This window comes from Polistes dominula, unplaced genomic scaffold, assembly GCF_049000335.1.
Source record: "Polistes dominula isolate Pdom_NZ unplaced genomic scaffold, Pdom_raw_medaka contig_75, whole genome shotgun sequence".
In the NCBI taxonomy this organism is placed as follows: domain Eukaryota; kingdom Metazoa; phylum Arthropoda; class Insecta; order Hymenoptera; family Vespidae; genus Polistes; species Polistes dominula.
Window position 1 is genome coordinate 3,279,647 of NW_028301003.1, and position 17,405 is coordinate 3,297,051.

The following is a 17,405-nucleotide window of genomic DNA, read 5'->3' on the forward strand; positions in this document are numbered from 1 at the left end:
ATATATTTTATGAAATATGGTTTATTTCAATTTTGATATATTAAATTATATATAAAATATTTTGATTACATTTTCATCAATTTCTAGTGTATAACAATGCGATATATAATATTTTTTTATATTCCATACATTATTCATGCTGTAAATATGATTTTCAATTTCATGATTAAATAAAATAATTTTTTCATATATAATGTGAATATTTATAAATAAATTAAAAATAAAATAAATATTAATAATTGATCTTTTTTTTTTAAACTTTAGTTATGTAATAAGATTTATCTTATCATATATAAAATCTTATTTTATCTTATTAATTATCACATTGGATAATTATTAATAATTTACCTCTCAGGCACTGCACACTACAATAGTAGCTTTCATTGATATTGATGTATAAAAAATTGTTATAAAAAAATACCGTGGAAATTTCAGTATTAGTTAAAAGATTAAATATGATACTCCTTCAGATCACCCCATGCAGGTCCAACTTTTATTTTTACTGGTAATGGGACCGCAAGTTGACATACTTGTTCCATAGATTCTTTAATTATTAAAGCTACTTTTTGCAAATCCATTATATTTACCTGAAATCAAATGAAAATAATTTGTATTAAGTTTTCTTAAATTAATAATATATATACCTCTTACAGATTATTCTTACCTCATACAATAATTCATCATGAAGTTGTAGTACTAAATAAGCACCTCTTAAATTGTCATCCTTTCGTTGTTTTCTTAATTTTTGTTTAATTCCTATCTTTGGTATGACAATCGCTGAGTTTGGAAATTCGTTTCGTATTCTGTCTTCTATGTTAATCATAGCTTGTTTTGCTATGTCTGCTGCAGAACCTTGTACTTTAGTATTAACTGCTTGTCTTTCTGCTTGAGCTAAAATCAATTTTTTAATCTTTATAATATTCTCATAAATTTGTTTCTTGTCAATTCTTAATTGTCCATAAACTCACCTTTTTCATACAGATTAGTACTTTTTAAACCAGGAAGCATTCTACGTCTTTCCATGAGTGTTGTAATGTATCCATTTTTATGTGCTTCTAAATTAACATTTTTAAGCCATTTGTTTATACCTGGATATGCATTTATGAAAGATTCTAAAAATGTTTTAGCTTCTGTTTCGGTTACTTTTAAATTTTCTGCTAAAGTTTTCACACCCATACCATAAATCATACCATAACATAATTGTTTAGTATTTTGTCGCATATTATCATCGATCTAAACATATAAATAATATTAATGATTGTAGACAATTGTTTTTATGTAACAAAAAAAGCAAATGATTGATACCTGATCTTCCGGTAGATTGTTCCATGTAGCAGCAATATTTTTAAAAATATCGCCTTCCTTGGATAGAATATTACAAAGTATTGGATCTTTAGAAAAATGAGCTAATATTCTTAATTCAAGTTGACAATAATCTGCTGATAATAAAATGTTTCCTTCAATTGGTATGAATGCCATACGAACACTTATTACAAAACTATTATCTTCTGAATTGAAATCTTTGGGTACATTTTGTAAGTTAGGTTCGTGCATAGAAATTCTTCCAGTTAATGTTGAAGTTTCAGAATCTCCATAAATTCTTGAACTATTTTGACCAAGACTTAACAATGGATAAACGATCTATCAACAAATTCCAATCACGTTTAACAAAGTATATAATATTTTTTGAAAAGATATGCGAATCTTGTATCTACCTTGGTTTGAGTTGTGTTTAATTTACGCCAAGAAATAATAAGACTAGAGATTGGATTATTATGTTGTGCTAAAACTGCTTTATTTGTACTTGTTTTTTTACCTTTATATAATCCCAAAATCTATATCGAAAATATATTAATTATAATTTAAATCACACATATGTGAAATAATAAATCAATGATATTTATACGAACCTGACTGACTTCTTTGGATGATGAAAAATTAAATTTACGTCCCGTTAAAGAAAATGCACGTTCTTCCAAAGATGACATTTCAACTTCTATAACTTGTGACAATTCTTGTAAAGATTTTAAATTAATACCAAATCCTGTTAATTCCATACGAGCTAACAGTGTAATAGATCTCATCTCAATTTCTAAAAATATACCCCAATTTTATTATTATTTATTTTTATAATATTAAAAATCAAATAATTTTACCTTTAAATGTATAAACTAATATTGGACAGAGTTCTTCCAATTTGTTTAATAATGTTTCCATAACGTGCCATGTAAGAACAGCTTTAGTGGATGCTTTAAATTCCATTGGTAATTTATTTTTGATGTTTATTTTAGCATCGAAATGTTTCACTATGAAGGATCCTAAAGGAAAATACTCCAACACCTATTAAATATATTTTTCTTTCAAATTTCTTCTTAACACGTTCGCTACCATGCCACGAAAAAAAAGACATTTCAATCATCGTTTACTGGTAACGAACATGTTTTACATTCTTTTTGGAGAGAAGAGAGAATTAAATTATATTTTACCATCTCGTTCCATTTTTTTCAGAAATGCTACCATGTAACAACCAATTCGCAGTATAAGGATCTAGAAATCTACAAGTAGCTGCTACTTGGAAACATTGATACAATATTTTATATAACTTCTTGGTTGAAAAACATCTTATATACAATGATGTATTAGAAAGTAATTCTTTAAAGAAATTTATTTGTTCTTTAACCGATACTTTTAAATCTATAACATAAAAAATAAATTAATTTTGTATATAATAAATATAAAATAATTTTATTTGTTACCTTTCATTTCGTTAAATGAAATATAATATGCAATATTTTTTTCCCAAGAAATAGCAGCACCACAAATTTGTTTATCATCAGTGATAAATTGTTCAATTTTTTCTTGATCTGTTTTTAACATCGGCAGTAGAATTAATAATTTTATTTCCTATACTGTTACATTCGTTTATGTAAGATTCACAATGTAAAGCCAACGCGATACTTTTATTCTTCATAATTTCACGTTTAAATAAATTAAATGTCGCTTTATCGCTACCAACTTTAACAATATTTAATGTATTCCAATCAATATTTTCATCAATATGTTCTACTTTGTGAGAACATAAATTTATTTGTACGTCTGATTTAATTTGTTGAATGTGAGATGAACTTGTTTTAATAACTGGTATTGATGTTTTACATCCTTTAACTACTTTTGCTTTTTTAATTGGTGTTTCTTCGTCTGAGTTTGATACGATGCTGTCAGAACTGTAATTTGCACCAAGAAGAATGTTTCGTTCTAATAATTCTTTTAATTTTGGTTTAGTTTTATTCATTATTTTATTACTGACAGTAGTTTTTGCAATATTTTTGTTAATACAGGCTGAAGTTCTAGACTTAGGTAATTTATCTTTATAAATTTTAACAGAAGTTTTCTGTGTCTTCGTTAATTTTAATTTTGTTTGAGTTTCTGTTGGAGAAGCCATTATGACATCTGAGTTATTGGAGTTTAATGATATTTTACGATCAAGATTTAAAGTTGTTTCTTTTGCTATCAAAGGTTTTTTATCGGAATGTCTTCGTAAATTGTAGTTATATGATATTTTGTTAACATCTTGTCCTGCAATAAGACTGTAAGATTCTATATCATCTTTTTGGTCATTATTTTCTGATATATTTTTTATACTTTTTATATTGTTGATACTGTTATTTAATAATTCTATGTTTTCTTTATTTAATTCATTAATTTTGTCCATTAATTTAGATTCGTTCCATGAATCATCATTCCATGTTATCATTGCAGTTTTATCTTTTACTTGTGTACCAGAAGAAGAAGGTTTTTGTGATACAATCTTTGCATTTGAATTTGATTCTACCATTGGTAAATTAATTTTGACTTCATGATTTAATAACTTGTTTGAGTTACTCTTCGTACTTGTTTCATTTTTCATTTTATTAGGTGTTATGTTAATGCTTATATACGAAGATAGATGTAAAGTACCTGTAATATTTTCTTCAAGTGCATTGTACAATTGTGTGTCAAGATTTAAACTTTCATCGAATAAACTGGGACTTCTTGAAACAGAACATTTCATCATTTTTTCAGATTCACTTAGATTTTTACTTTTACAATGCATTAATAAATTATTATCATCTGTATTATTTGCTTCTTCAATTCTTTTTTCATCGAAAGTAATTAATGACTCACTGACACGTCTACTTTCAATATCAGTATTTAAATCTTTCGAATAATTCGATTTATTTTCCAAATTTGTATTAATATGTTCTGTAATCTCATTTTGTTTACGCAATGACGAGACATCTACGCCTGAATTAATATAAAAAGAATTATTTTTACTTTTATCTATGACTTCCATTTTTTCTTTTGAAATATTCGTGTCATTTATTTTCTTATTTGTATTATCATTTTCTACAGCAACATCTTTCGATAAATTAGATTGATTATCATTAATAGATGTAGTATCAGCAATCATACTATTATTATGTGACCATGGCATATTTTGTAAACCTAATTCATTCTGTAAAAAATAATCTAAAATAACTAAAAACATTTTATACTTAATATTCATAATTATCATGTTAATTAACCTGAATTAATATTCTAGCTTCTTTAACTAATAAAGTAGCAGCTTCGTGAGGTGTAAGACCATCTTTTCCTGTAACGAATACAGTTCTCATTTTATTTCTAATAATAGCTTCCATTTCATGTTCTCCATCGTGTTCTTTTTCACTGTAAATATATAAATTAATCAATTAATTTGTAACATTGCAAAATTCAATATAATATAATGCATACCTTTCAAATGGTAGGGCTTTATACAATGCTCGTTCAATATCAAGAATATTAGCAACAGCTAAATCTGCTACAGTAGTAATTCCTTGTTTAAATAGACTTCTTGCACGTAATCCATTTAACATTGAAATACGCAACAAATCTAACAATTCTCTACATACTCCAAATTGTAGACGTGCTTTAAATTGTTCTACCAATAACTCCATGCAATCCCAACCAAGTTGTTTACAAAATTGTGTAACCATTCCTAATAAAGATACAAAAATATATTTAGTTAGATATTAAATTTATATAAAAAAAAGTAATACAATGTTACCAGCAAACGTGGAAGCACTTTGTTGTAAACTTTGCAGTACTCCACGACTGCAATTATATTTGTTACAAACTGTATTCAAAGGAATTTCTCGTACCAGATCATGTAAAGCTAACGCCGTGTAAAATCGTTTGTGTATTCTCAGCTAAAAATAAAAATAATTTTGTAAAAATTAACATATACACATACACAGTATTACATATAATGAAATTATATATTTCTTTGAATTAATATCAAATATTTGCTTACTAGTTTGCCTGGTTTTACAATTCCTCTAATAGCTGACATTAAAAAACGTTCTTCTATTCCTATAAGTTGACCAACTCTTCTTTCACTTTCCGATATTGATTTCCATAATTCTAAGAATATCATCCAATCTATTGTCGATATTTGACTACCATCGTTTACTGGAGTTACTAAATAAATGACATGCAGTTCGGTGTCTAAAACAAAACATCTCCTAGCTCTTTGCAATTCTTCAAATAAAAATAATCCTTCTATTGGTGAGATGGATGCAGACAGACATGCCTTTCCTAAAGGTGTTGCAACCCATCTTGTTTCTTGTTCTGTTGTTTGTAATCTATAATATATATTCTATTAAAGAATGTCAATTATATAAAAATATTTAGTAACTTACATTACAAATTCATTATCCATTAAATATTTAATTGCATTAGTGGATAAATTTGTCATAACATCTTTTTTATTTATACTCGCTAAAGTGCAATTCATATATAATTCAAGATCAACTTTTGTATAAACCACTTCACTCGCTATGGCTTCTAAAAGTGTTCTGATTAAAGGATTAGAATCCTCCAAACAGGATTCAATAGGTTTTAATGTTGCTGACAATAAACATTCTGCTGCTTTGCGTTCATTCGGTTTACATATTAAAATACTCTCTCCTGTAAAACATTGATAAACCTCTATGTATCTTATTCTTTTTAATAAAATCATTTATGTAAAAAGAAACAAAAAATACCTGCAGTATCACTTCCCATACGACCACACCTTCCAATCATTTGTTTATACGTCAAAGTATCCAATATTTTACCACCAAACATTGGAGATCTAATAATGACTCTTCTTGCAGGTAAATTAACTCCACTACTTAACGTTGATGTTGCTATAAGAACTCTCAGAGATCCTGTTCTATAATAATACAATTGATTTGATAGTAACAACTAAAAAATTCAATTCAATTCAAGTCATGATAGAATACCTGAAGGCTCCTTCAATAACATCACGTTCATCCATTGTCAGACCAGCATGATGAAAAGCAACACCAAATGAAACTGAATTTTTCAAGGAATTATCTAACCCACATGGACAACGTTTTAATTGTTCAATAGTTTCAAGAATAGCTGTACTGTTTAATTGTTCCTTTAAAATATTACCAAGGGATGTATCTTTTTGACCTGCCAACGTTGATCATGTCATTACTTCATTTTTTATTTACTAATTTATCAATTGATTGATGTATTAAGTAATTACCTAATTTGTAAAATGTTAGGGCTACTTGATACGCTAATTTTTCGCACCAATTTTTAGTTGGACAAAATATTAAAACACTTTTACCATCAGATATAGTTTCCATACATAATTGTAAAATATCATCAGTATCCATTAATAATTCAGAAGATGATACTAAATTTCTCAGTAATTTTAATTTGTTATCATATATGCTTTTTCCAATCTGCAAATAATGAAAGAAATAAAATATATTTAAAGAACATTAATATAATATTTACTTACTTTACATTGCTCATGTAATGGTATAGGTCTGAATTCAGTTTTATACAACTCAGCATCTAACCAGTCAGCTAACAAAGTCAAATTTGGAAGTGTAGCAGACATACCAATTAATTGTATGTTAATATCATTCTTCCTATAACATTAAAATAAATAATATTTCATTGTTGACATATATAGTAATTAAAAATCATTGATAATTACCGTAATGACATATATTTTAGTTTGGTAAGTAATAATTCTAGAAGATAACCACGATTAGGATCACCCAACAAGTGCAATTCATCTATTACAATTGCACCCAACGTTGACAAATTTCCTTCTTCCATTAAATGATTAATTATAGAATTAGCTTTTTCAATAGTTGCTATGGCAATATCTGTAGCTGTAAAACCACCTGGTGGATTTATACCTCCCATAAATCCTTCAACACGAATCCCATATTCTGATAAAAGATCCTAATAGAATTCAATCATATTATTCATATTATTAATATACCCAATCTTATTGTATTCAAAATATTTACCTTAAAATAATACATTTTTTCTCTTACAACAGAAACAAATGGTAAAACAAAAATAGCTTTCTTTTTATATTCCAGCACCGTTTTTAAAAGAAGAATCTCTGAAACCAATGTTTTTCCTGCTGATGTTGGAGCTGAATATAAAATATTTTTCCTTTCGTTGATTACTTTGGAATTTGATAAACATTCTACTTGCCATTGAAACATTTCTGATATTCCTTTTGATTTATATTTCTGTAATATATGAAATTATTGTTAATATACAATTAAATGAAAAAATTATCAATTAAGTATATTTATACCTGAAGTATAAGTGATGGTAAACCCCAAGATGCTAATTTAAATCGATCTTGCGTACAAATCTTAGATACTTCCATACTTAAATTACTATTACTATTAAAACTAATAATAGCAGATGTTTTTTCTTTACAATGGGATGATAGATCAATATGATTACTTATATTAGTTGTTACATGTTGTTTAGAATTTAGACATTTTGTATGTTGATTTTTATGTTTCATGTTTTCAGTATCATTATTATCTTTACTTAATTTTTTAACACTCATATTATCTTCAACATTCTTTTCATTTGATTCAGAAATATCTGGTAAGATGTTTCTACTAGATTTGCTGTCAAAGAACATAATACTTTCTTTGAAATATTTATCAAGACTGGATTCATTTTGTAAATTTTTAGTATCGTCCAATGGTTTTGATGAGTTTTTATTACTTGATTTACTTAAATTTTTCGAAAATAATATAGTGTCTTTAAAGTATTTTTCTAAATCAGTTTCATTATGTTTCAACAGAGTGCTGTCACTTTGACTTTTTATTTTGGAATGCGTTGATGAGTTTTTTGATGATTTCATATTACCATTACTATATAAATGGTTTTGTTTTTAGAACATTAAAATATGCATATATATAAATTTATAATATAATATATTATTATATTTTTACACACACACACAATATTTGACATTTAATAAATTTGACATTTCACATTAGAATTTGATTTAAAACACACTGATAAACATTTATTATATAAATTTAATTTAAACTAATATAAGTTGCAATAAATAAGAATAAATAAATAAATTAATTAATTAACTAACGTTTATAAAATCTATAAAATACACATGATTGATTGAAATAAATATAAACTATGAATTAAGATCAAACGACATTTAAGCGGTTACAGAAAAGCGCCACCTAGCATGCGCGGGATTTTCGTGAACAACTTGCAGTCGATAACATAGATTTCAGATTTGCCTAATTACCTATGTCGGTAAAACAGTTTTATTTATTTCTCAACCCCTGAATATAGATTGCACAGTACTACAAGAATGCATATAAGGGTTGCATTGTAAAGGGTTTACTGATAGATGGAACTCATAAGCAACATTATCAACGATGTATGAAAAATAGACAAAAAAATAAAATGATTAATTTAATTTCAACAATTTTGAATTATTTCTTGATATCTGTAAATATATAAAAATGATTGAAAAACATTATAAGAGATAATTAGTTTCTATAAATTTGTTACATAAAAAGGAATCAAAAAAGGAATAAAAAAAATTTGATAATTAGACAAATTTCATAGAAACTAATTACAATTATAATGTTTATGGTAAGCGGTCTTCGGCTGGATTTTATTTGCCATGGAATGTATAGCATATAAAAATATGTTAAACATTACATGGAAAACAAAATACCATTGCCCGGGTCTAACCACGAGGAGGTAACCGCTTCTGAAGACCCAAGAGGGATGTGCATCCTAAAGATGCCACCATCCAAATATAATTCAAAGGAAAGAACCTGACTCTTAGGCCCCACCATAAAAAATCCTTAGAATTATTTTCGGGAATACCAGAGAAAAATTTAAATACCAAAAAATACAAAATGATAAACAAGGAGTGTAACCTGAAAATAAAATCCAATAGAATCATCGATGTTAAAAGTCCATTATAAATATAACATTGAATATTTGCACTGGTTTACAAAAGATTTTAAATATGTTTTTTAATAAAATGTTTAATTTTTTTCAACATATCTTCTTCAGATTTAAGACTTCAATGGATTTACTTGTTCTTTTTTTTATTTTTATAATATTTATGTCAGACATCTCAAAAGGATTTGATTTTTTTTTTTTGCTTGTTTCTATGATACGAGAAAAAAATGTAGAATATTCGAAAATAATCGGTACAATTACTCAGATTTACGATTTTAGGTACAATTTATTTAGATTTTCTTGGTCGCTTAAAAAAATTACTAATTAATTATATCTATATTTATTGTGAAAGACATTTAAACGCCACCCTCGAATCAAAACTTTGACTTTTTTTTTCAATTCCCTATAGAATTCCAGATTTTCTTTCTGAAATCTGTCCCGTGTCGTTCTTACGAGTATTAAAATTAGAGTTTCTCTTGTTTCAAAATTTGACAGAAAGTATCAGGCTAGCATGACGATACAAGAGGTTCAAGAGATATTCGAGTGGAGTATGGGCGGTCCCAGAACTATAGCACTCATTGATTGGTTATTAGTTTATAAGTTTTTAGTAGATGCCTCACCTCATAGGTATTGGTCATATATTAAAAAATTAATTTATATAACTTCCAGGCATAAATTATAAACATTTAGATTCTTAGCATATTTTATAGACTTTTAAAAACAAATTCAAATCATAAGAATTTATAAAATTTGTTTAGAAATATATTATTTTTAAAAGACAAATTAACCTGTATCCGTCACTGATAGAAATATTTTTTATTCAACTTTCAGACATAAATTATAAACATTTAAAGGTTCGACATATTTTATAGATTTGTTTAAATAATATAAAATTATAAAAGTTCATAAAAAATTTTTAATTATTGAGAAATAAATTATTTAAATATGCAAATACGATCAAACTCGTGCACTGCTACTATCTAGCGTTTAAAACGTGAACTATCTTTCGTTACTTCCTCTATCATCATTACCTCCTGTTACATTTTCGTGTATTTTGATTCAAGAGACTGACCAATTTTAGACATTTATACCGGGTGAGTCATTTCAAATTGATCACCCGAAAATCTTGATTTTCATTGATATTTGAGGAAAACGTCAAAATGTATTTGATTCAAAAATACTATTTAAATGGCTCACTTCATATAAAGTAAAAATAGTGAAATAAATTTATAAATACTATTGATTTAAATTATTTCTTTTTTAAAAATTGATACGTTTAAAAAAAATATACATTTAATAAAAGAAAAATATTCAGTTCATTAATTGTAGGATCATCAATGATTATTACCATTAATTTATATACATTAAAAAGATCAAGTTTATTACAAAATATACATTTTTTTTTATAGACAGATTTAGCGAAATAACATACCTGTAATTATTAAGTACTTTTTTTTCTGTATATATATATATACGCAAAAAAAACTTTCTTTCTCTCTTTTTTGCGAATTATCCCTTATAATAATAATCTATATTATAATTATTTTAATTATTAATTCTAAAATATGTATACTTATATATATATATATATATATATATATATATATATACGTATACATATATGTATACACGTATACATATATGTATACACGTACGTACATATACGTATGTATACATAAATGATGTTACGTTTTACAATATATAAAATAGATTTAAAGTTTTCTAATGATAGGATTAAAAGGTTTTTAAGGTAATATATATAATAGAAATAAAAATAAAAAAATATATGTTACCATTCCTAAAATTAATAACAATCTATTATATTCTCTACTAAGCTTATATTACTAATTTATTATTTCTAATTCTTAATGTAATAAAAAAGAAGCGTGTTTTTATTTGATTATCATAAAGTAATTCAATAAAGCGAATGATTAAAAAATACACATGAATTATAATAATTAAAGTATAGTATATAGCTTAATAATAATAATAATAATAATAATAATAATAATAATAATAATAATAATAATAATAATAATAATAATAATAATAAAGAAATAAGTCAACGGTTTCACCTCGTTGAAAAAAAACTAGTTACCGTTGGATCACTAAAGTTAAACGACGATGGGCATAGTGTTAATTTTTTGAATGAATGACCACCATTTTAAAACACCGTGTACTGTTGACCCCCACAGATAGGTTCATAGAATATGCAATAAGATTTTTGTTAAGACTCCATAAACCCATTAAAGGGAAAAATTGTAATGACAATAATAAAGGAATGGTAACATATAATATATATATGTCCCACATGAATATGAAAAAGAATGTCTTCTTTATCATAAAACTATACTCTTTATTGTCCCATTTAAGAATGTAAGTAAAATCCTTAATCCTTGAAGAATATAACTCATAGATGTGATTTTTAAAATATGTCCTGGCAGGGTGTAAAATATGCAGTTTTTTTTTAAACTGCTATAAATTTTATGCTTGATTTGTTGCATCCACTTGGAAGTATTGTCTTGCGACTGCTCCTAAGACAATTTCTGCACTGAACACGCCTAAAAAATATCAAATAACATTTTCATTTTATATTGTAATTCGATATAATAGTTGAATTTGTTATCTTTAAATATTAAACTTGTTACTTACTGATATTAGCTTGTAAAACATCGGTAAGAAGATGAAGATCATTTTCATGAGTTACAATAATGTAATTTAATTTGGTACTGTTCATATCTTGTATTTGGGTAAGAGATCTTCTTGTTTTCTCCATTACACCGCCAGCACTTTCAATTATTTCTGCTATAGCCGATGGAGATGGTATAACACTAGGTGTCACGTAAAATATCTTTCCCTAAATTAAAAAAAACAAACAAATGTCAACGATTAGAAGTAAATATTTAATTAATGTGTTTTGATATTATATTAATTGTTGTATTTATTTCTTACCTTAAGTACTGTACCCCGATTAGGACTTGCTAAAACCTTTTCTATATTACAATTGAAATTATTTTCAAATTCTACATCCCCTAGAAGATATCCACTTTCATCCAAGAAAGTATTTTTCGCTGAACAATCGAGTAACCATTGTAGGGTAACAATAAATTTACATCTTGAAAGACAACACAATAATTTGACCGTACGTATCGGTGCTGACATTACGAGATGTGTTGCATCTTGCCAGGTTGCTGCTAAAGCACCTCCCAATTCTCGAATTCTCTGTACATAATAATTTGATTATTTTTTAATATTAATATCCTATATTAATATTAAAAAATAATATATTAAGTTTGATTTGATAACATTATTATTATTATTATTATTATTATTATTATTATTACCTTGGCGTGTTTTCTAGGATTAATACCAGAAAATAATATCTTCGGTTGTTTATCTGGTGGAGGTGGATCTGGATTACTAATAACTATCGGTTCATCTAAACCTAAAAGATGTGGATCCTTGTTTAACTGGGATACATCCAAACGTGGCCTTTTAGATTTTCTTATAGAATTTGGACCCTGTCCAACTTGTTGAACTTTATCGTAAGATTCTTGGGTGATATTAATCGGTACTTTCCATGCAGCTATGAAAAATAAATATCAAACGTATATACACAATTTTATTTTATTCATTTTAAATAAACGTAAGAGATTATTGTTTGTTTTATTTACCCATAATGTGTGGAACCAATGAATAATCCAATCTAAATGGATTACCAAGACTAAATTGTTGGTATTTAGGAGCATCCAATTGATGCGACGTACCAATCACCCCACAAAGAAAATCTGTTAACCATTGCGCATTTACTACTGCGGTTTGCCATTCGCGTGCCTTTTTATACTTTTGTCCATCTGGTCTAAAATTTTATTGAAAGATATAAAAAAAAATGAAATTCATTTTCAATCACAAGCTTTTTTAGTTAGTTTAATATTTTTACACACACATTGTATGTTATAATTTAAGAAATATTACCTTTTACATACGAGTAATGTATTATGTCTGGAAAAGTAACTCGTAAGTTTGGCACCTAACGCTTCCAACATATATTTAACTTTAGTTCGTTCCTCTCCTTCAAATCCGGATAACGATACAATTTGTTTAGTGCATGGAAGTTCATTTAAACCATAAGGAGTTGGAAAATGCAATGCATGCCATGGTGGTAGTACTTGTTGTTTGTTAACAACATCCGATAGCCAATAAGCACTAACACAACGTCTTCCTTCGCGTAATGCTTGTACCACCGTTGGATGCTTTTGTGTAATTGATAGAACGTGTGTAGCACGACCACAATATTGTGGTTCTACTTCTCCTCCATATTTTTCAATGACTTGTTTCCAAACTGATACTTCATTTGGACGTTGAACGTCGTATTCGACGATTACAAAAATACAGCCCAATAAAAATAAATTTGGTGGCACTGAAAATATAAAAACGAGATCCCCATTATTAGTAGTTACTTTATATAAACAAAATTATGAAAATATAATTGAGATAAGAGAAATAATAATATATACTTACGTTTTAAATTTGGATTATGCCCATAAAATTGAGCTTTAGGTTGTTGCATAACAGGAGCATATTGCATTTTCATCGGAGCACCAGCTGGTGCACCATTCGTTATGTTTCCTAAGGTTCTTCTTTGATATGCTGCTAATAGTTGTGGATCTTGGGAAGGCGGAGGCGGTGGTCTATGTTGTGCAGTCATCAATCTTAACTGACCAGCAGCGCTACCTTCTGCTGCACCACCTTGCAATCTATTGGTTAACATATTTGCTAACGCAGTCTTAGTTTTAGCATTAACAAGCTGTTGATCTGGAGAAATTTGTGTATTATTAGTTAAAGGTGTTAATGATGGTTCTTGCTGAGCTCCTTGTGGTTGTTGTTGTTGTTGTTGCTGTTGCTGCTGTTGTTGTTGCTGCTGCTGCTGTTGTTGTTGTTGTTGCTGCTGTTGCTGTTGCTGCTGTTGTTGATGTTGTTGCAAATGTTGCAATTGTTGTAGTCTCACTATTTGTTGTTTTTGCAAATGCAGCGTCGCTATTTGCTGAGGCGTTAAGGCTTGATTCTGTTGAAAAGCTTGTCCTGCCTGAGAACCTGGTGCTGCTTGTATATTTTGTCCAGCTTGTACTATAACTTGATTAGAAGAATTGATAGGTGTTAAAGCAGGAGGTTGTACTCCTGGATGCACAGGCTTCTGTCCTGGTGGTTGTGCTATTTGTGGTCTCATCATTTGTGGACGTGGTTGTTGAATCCATTGTAAACCACCTGGTTGACCAGGTTTACCAGAACTTCTTATAACAGCTATATGTGGGCCTTGTTGGGCCTGACGATTTTGTATTTGTCTTTGATATAATAAATTTCGTTGCTTTTGAATCTTTTGAATAAATTGAGCTCTTTGCTGAGGATCCATTTGTTGCAATTGTTGATGTGTTTCAGCATCTAATTGAATCAATTGTCTAGGTTGTTGAGGCGGCTGCTGAGCCCACTGTCCTCCAGGTCTTTGCGGACCAATTTGCTGTTGTTGTTGTTGCCTTTGCAACTGCAACTGATATTGTTGTTGCTGCTGTTGCCATTGTGCATCTCTTTGAACTATAAAACTTTGTTGATTTGGACCTATTATTTGTTGATTCTGTGGTTGTTGCTGTAATTGACCATCTCTTATAACAAATTGTTGCGAACTTTGAGGTGCAGATTGTTGCAACTGTTGGGATATTTGATGTATTTTTTGTTGTTGCTGCTGTTGTTGTAATATAATAAGTTGTTGTCTTTGATCAGTTGTCATTTGTTGAGGTGGTCCCTGTTGTTGTTGATTCAGCTGATGTTGTGCACTAAGTTGCTGTTGAGAAGGCAACTGCTGCAAAACAATTTGTTGTTGCTGAGACGTTAATTGTAGTTGTTGCGATTGTTGTTGCACAGGAATTTGCTGTGGCTGTTGAGGCAAATGTTGCTGTGCCTGCTGAGAAGAAAGTTGTGGTTGCTGCTGAGAAGAAAGTTGTGGTTGCTGCTGCTGTTGTTGTTGTTGTTGTTGTTGCTGTTGTTGTTGTTGTTGCTGCTGCTGCTGTTGTTGTTGTTGTTGTTGTTGCTGCTGTTGATTTATTTGTTGCTGTTGCGACAACAACTGATGTTGACTCATTTGTTTTTGCTGAACCAATAATGGCTGCTGAGATGTAAGCTGATGCTGAGATAACTGTGAATTTATTGGCTGTTGTTGAATTAATGTTTGCTGATTTAATTGTTGTTGTTGTTGAGGTGGTAATTGTGGAGGTTGCTGGGTTTGATTTAAAAGTGTTTGCTGTGTGTATGTTTGTTGCATCTGTTGCTGATGTTGATGCTGTATTATTTGATGTTGCATATTTATTTGTTGCTGCTGTTGTGAAGCCAAATCTTGTTGCATTTGTGGCGAGATCCCTTTAGTTTGGGAAATATTATTCGCTTGGGAAGCTTGAGGCATCCAATTAGTTTGATTGATAATATTTTGATCTGACATGGAAGGAACATTCGAAGGCGCATTAGATAAACTTGTGGAAGGAACAGAACGTGAAAGATGCTGTTGTTGTTGTTGTTGCTGAGGCTGCTGCTGTTGCTGCAAGCTAATTGCACTTTGCCCATTATTAGGATATGTCGCAGTCGTTGCTGTATGATTAGCATTGTTATGCGCTTGTAACACGGTAGAAGATACAGGCGGACTTGGTTGATTCCAAGGCATACGTTGTTTTAATTGTTCGAATACCGCCTTTGTTCTGTCCTGTTCTTCTTGTGCAGCGCTACTTTCAGTATCCTCATCCATGAACCCAGTAATCATTGCTGTTGAAGTATTTGGGGATGGATAAATAAGCAATCTTGGATGATACTCTATCTCGTTAACAAGGGTAGCCTTTTTATAACATTCAGTCACCCAATCAGGAGTAACGATGTGAATATGATGTCTCATTGCCGCATCATATTTCAATCCAGAAGGTTTTCCAGTTATCAAATGCGTACAATATCTGTCTAAACGTAACTGACATTTGCCGCCTTGTAAAGTTATTATTGCCCAAAGTATTTTACTATCTGCCCGACTTACTTGGGATATGCATGCTCGTACATTGGAAAATAATTGATTCTCTTCTGGAGAAAAATAACGTGTTCTGTTTACGGTTTTTTTTCCATATTAAGATTAAGGAAAAATCTAATATATAAATCATTTTTTTATTTTTTATAATGTTAGTAGAATACTAACTCTGTATAAAAAGGATACGGTAAAAGTTTATTACATTTAACAGATAATAGAATCCAATTCTGTGTAACTGCTGGTATTTCATAAAGATCCTTGGCCACAGATATATCATTTTCAAGGGCATCATAGCCAGCTATTAAGTGGGTTACAAAATCACTGAGATAGTTGGATCTTTCAGCTCCACCTTCTTGCAATAAGTTTAAGATCTATAAGTATTTAAATGACCCGTTTAATTAACTTTTTTAACAATATCGATAAACACGCGAATATATCATAACCTTTAAATTGATATATTCCAATCTAGAGAAAATTGTACAAAATGTAGACCAATAGATCGCAATTATGGATCGAGCTAAATATATCGAGATAAAAAGAATTCGATAGGTTAGTTCATATATAATAATAATAAAAATCGTTTTTAAAACGATCACATACCTTAGGATCTCCTTCACCACTTACGTAGTATTTGACATTGGCAAACAGAGCACCGTCGAGTTTTAATTCCTCAAGACCGGCTCTAATATCTCCCATTTTAATCAAATTCTTCTATAAGGTATGTTATTACTTAGATTTTACATATTGCACTTAGGATACACGAAGCATTTAATTAAAATATGACTACGCGATATTTGATAACAATAGTTAGCCGCGACGCTTTTGTTATTATTATGATTGTTAGGTTATGTCTTATACCGAGAAGGGAAACCATATAATGCATCTAATGCAACGCTGTAGAGCCACCGTCGTTTGAGATACTAGTTTACCACTGTTGGTAACCATGAAAAATAAATAACAAACAGACCTTGCAAGGTCTCTCTCTGTGTGGTTTTTTTTTTTTTTTTTTTTTGGTTAAGTCTATTAACCTTAATTCATCAAA

General features: G+C 28.8%; 2 protein-coding genes across 2 annotated transcripts; both read right to left on the reverse strand.

Moving 5' to 3' along the window:
* Window positions 1-3: 3 nt before the first annotated feature.
* DNApol-theta (DNA polymerase theta) lies at window positions 4-8,528 on the reverse strand. Its single transcript, XM_015327121.2, is given in 23 exon segments — window positions 4-587; window positions 665-891; window positions 969-1,233; window positions 1,306-1,641; window positions 1,716-1,835; window positions 1,911-2,092; window positions 2,157-2,340; window positions 2,487-2,500; window positions 2,503-2,694; window positions 2,757-2,856; window positions 2,858-4,495; window positions 4,566-4,707; window positions 4,774-5,017; window positions 5,087-5,228; window positions 5,333-5,663; window positions 5,721-5,988; window positions 6,066-6,235; window positions 6,306-6,501; window positions 6,578-6,779; window positions 6,839-6,971; window positions 7,040-7,293; window positions 7,362-7,592; window positions 7,661-8,528. Coding segments are annotated over 23 exon segments (6,276 nt in total). The 5' UTR covers window positions 8,228-8,528; the 3' UTR covers window positions 4-449.
* A 3,116-nt stretch (window positions 8,529-11,644) lies between these two features.
* Ptip (PAX transcription activation domain interacting protein) lies at window positions 11,645-17,196 on the reverse strand. The gene is made up of 9 exons (XM_015327129.2): window positions 16,964-17,196; window positions 16,550-16,734; window positions 13,834-16,439; window positions 13,288-13,732; window positions 12,987-13,171; window positions 12,657-12,898; window positions 12,265-12,534; window positions 11,965-12,169; window positions 11,645-11,873 (listed from the first exon to the last, which is right to left on the reverse strand). Exons 1-9 carry the CDS (start codon window positions 17,057-17,059, stop codon window positions 11,797-11,799), a joined length of 4,311 nt encoding a protein of 1,436 aa, XP_015182615.1. The 5' UTR covers window positions 17,060-17,196; the 3' UTR covers window positions 11,645-11,796.
* Window positions 17,197-17,405: the final 209 nt, after the last annotated feature.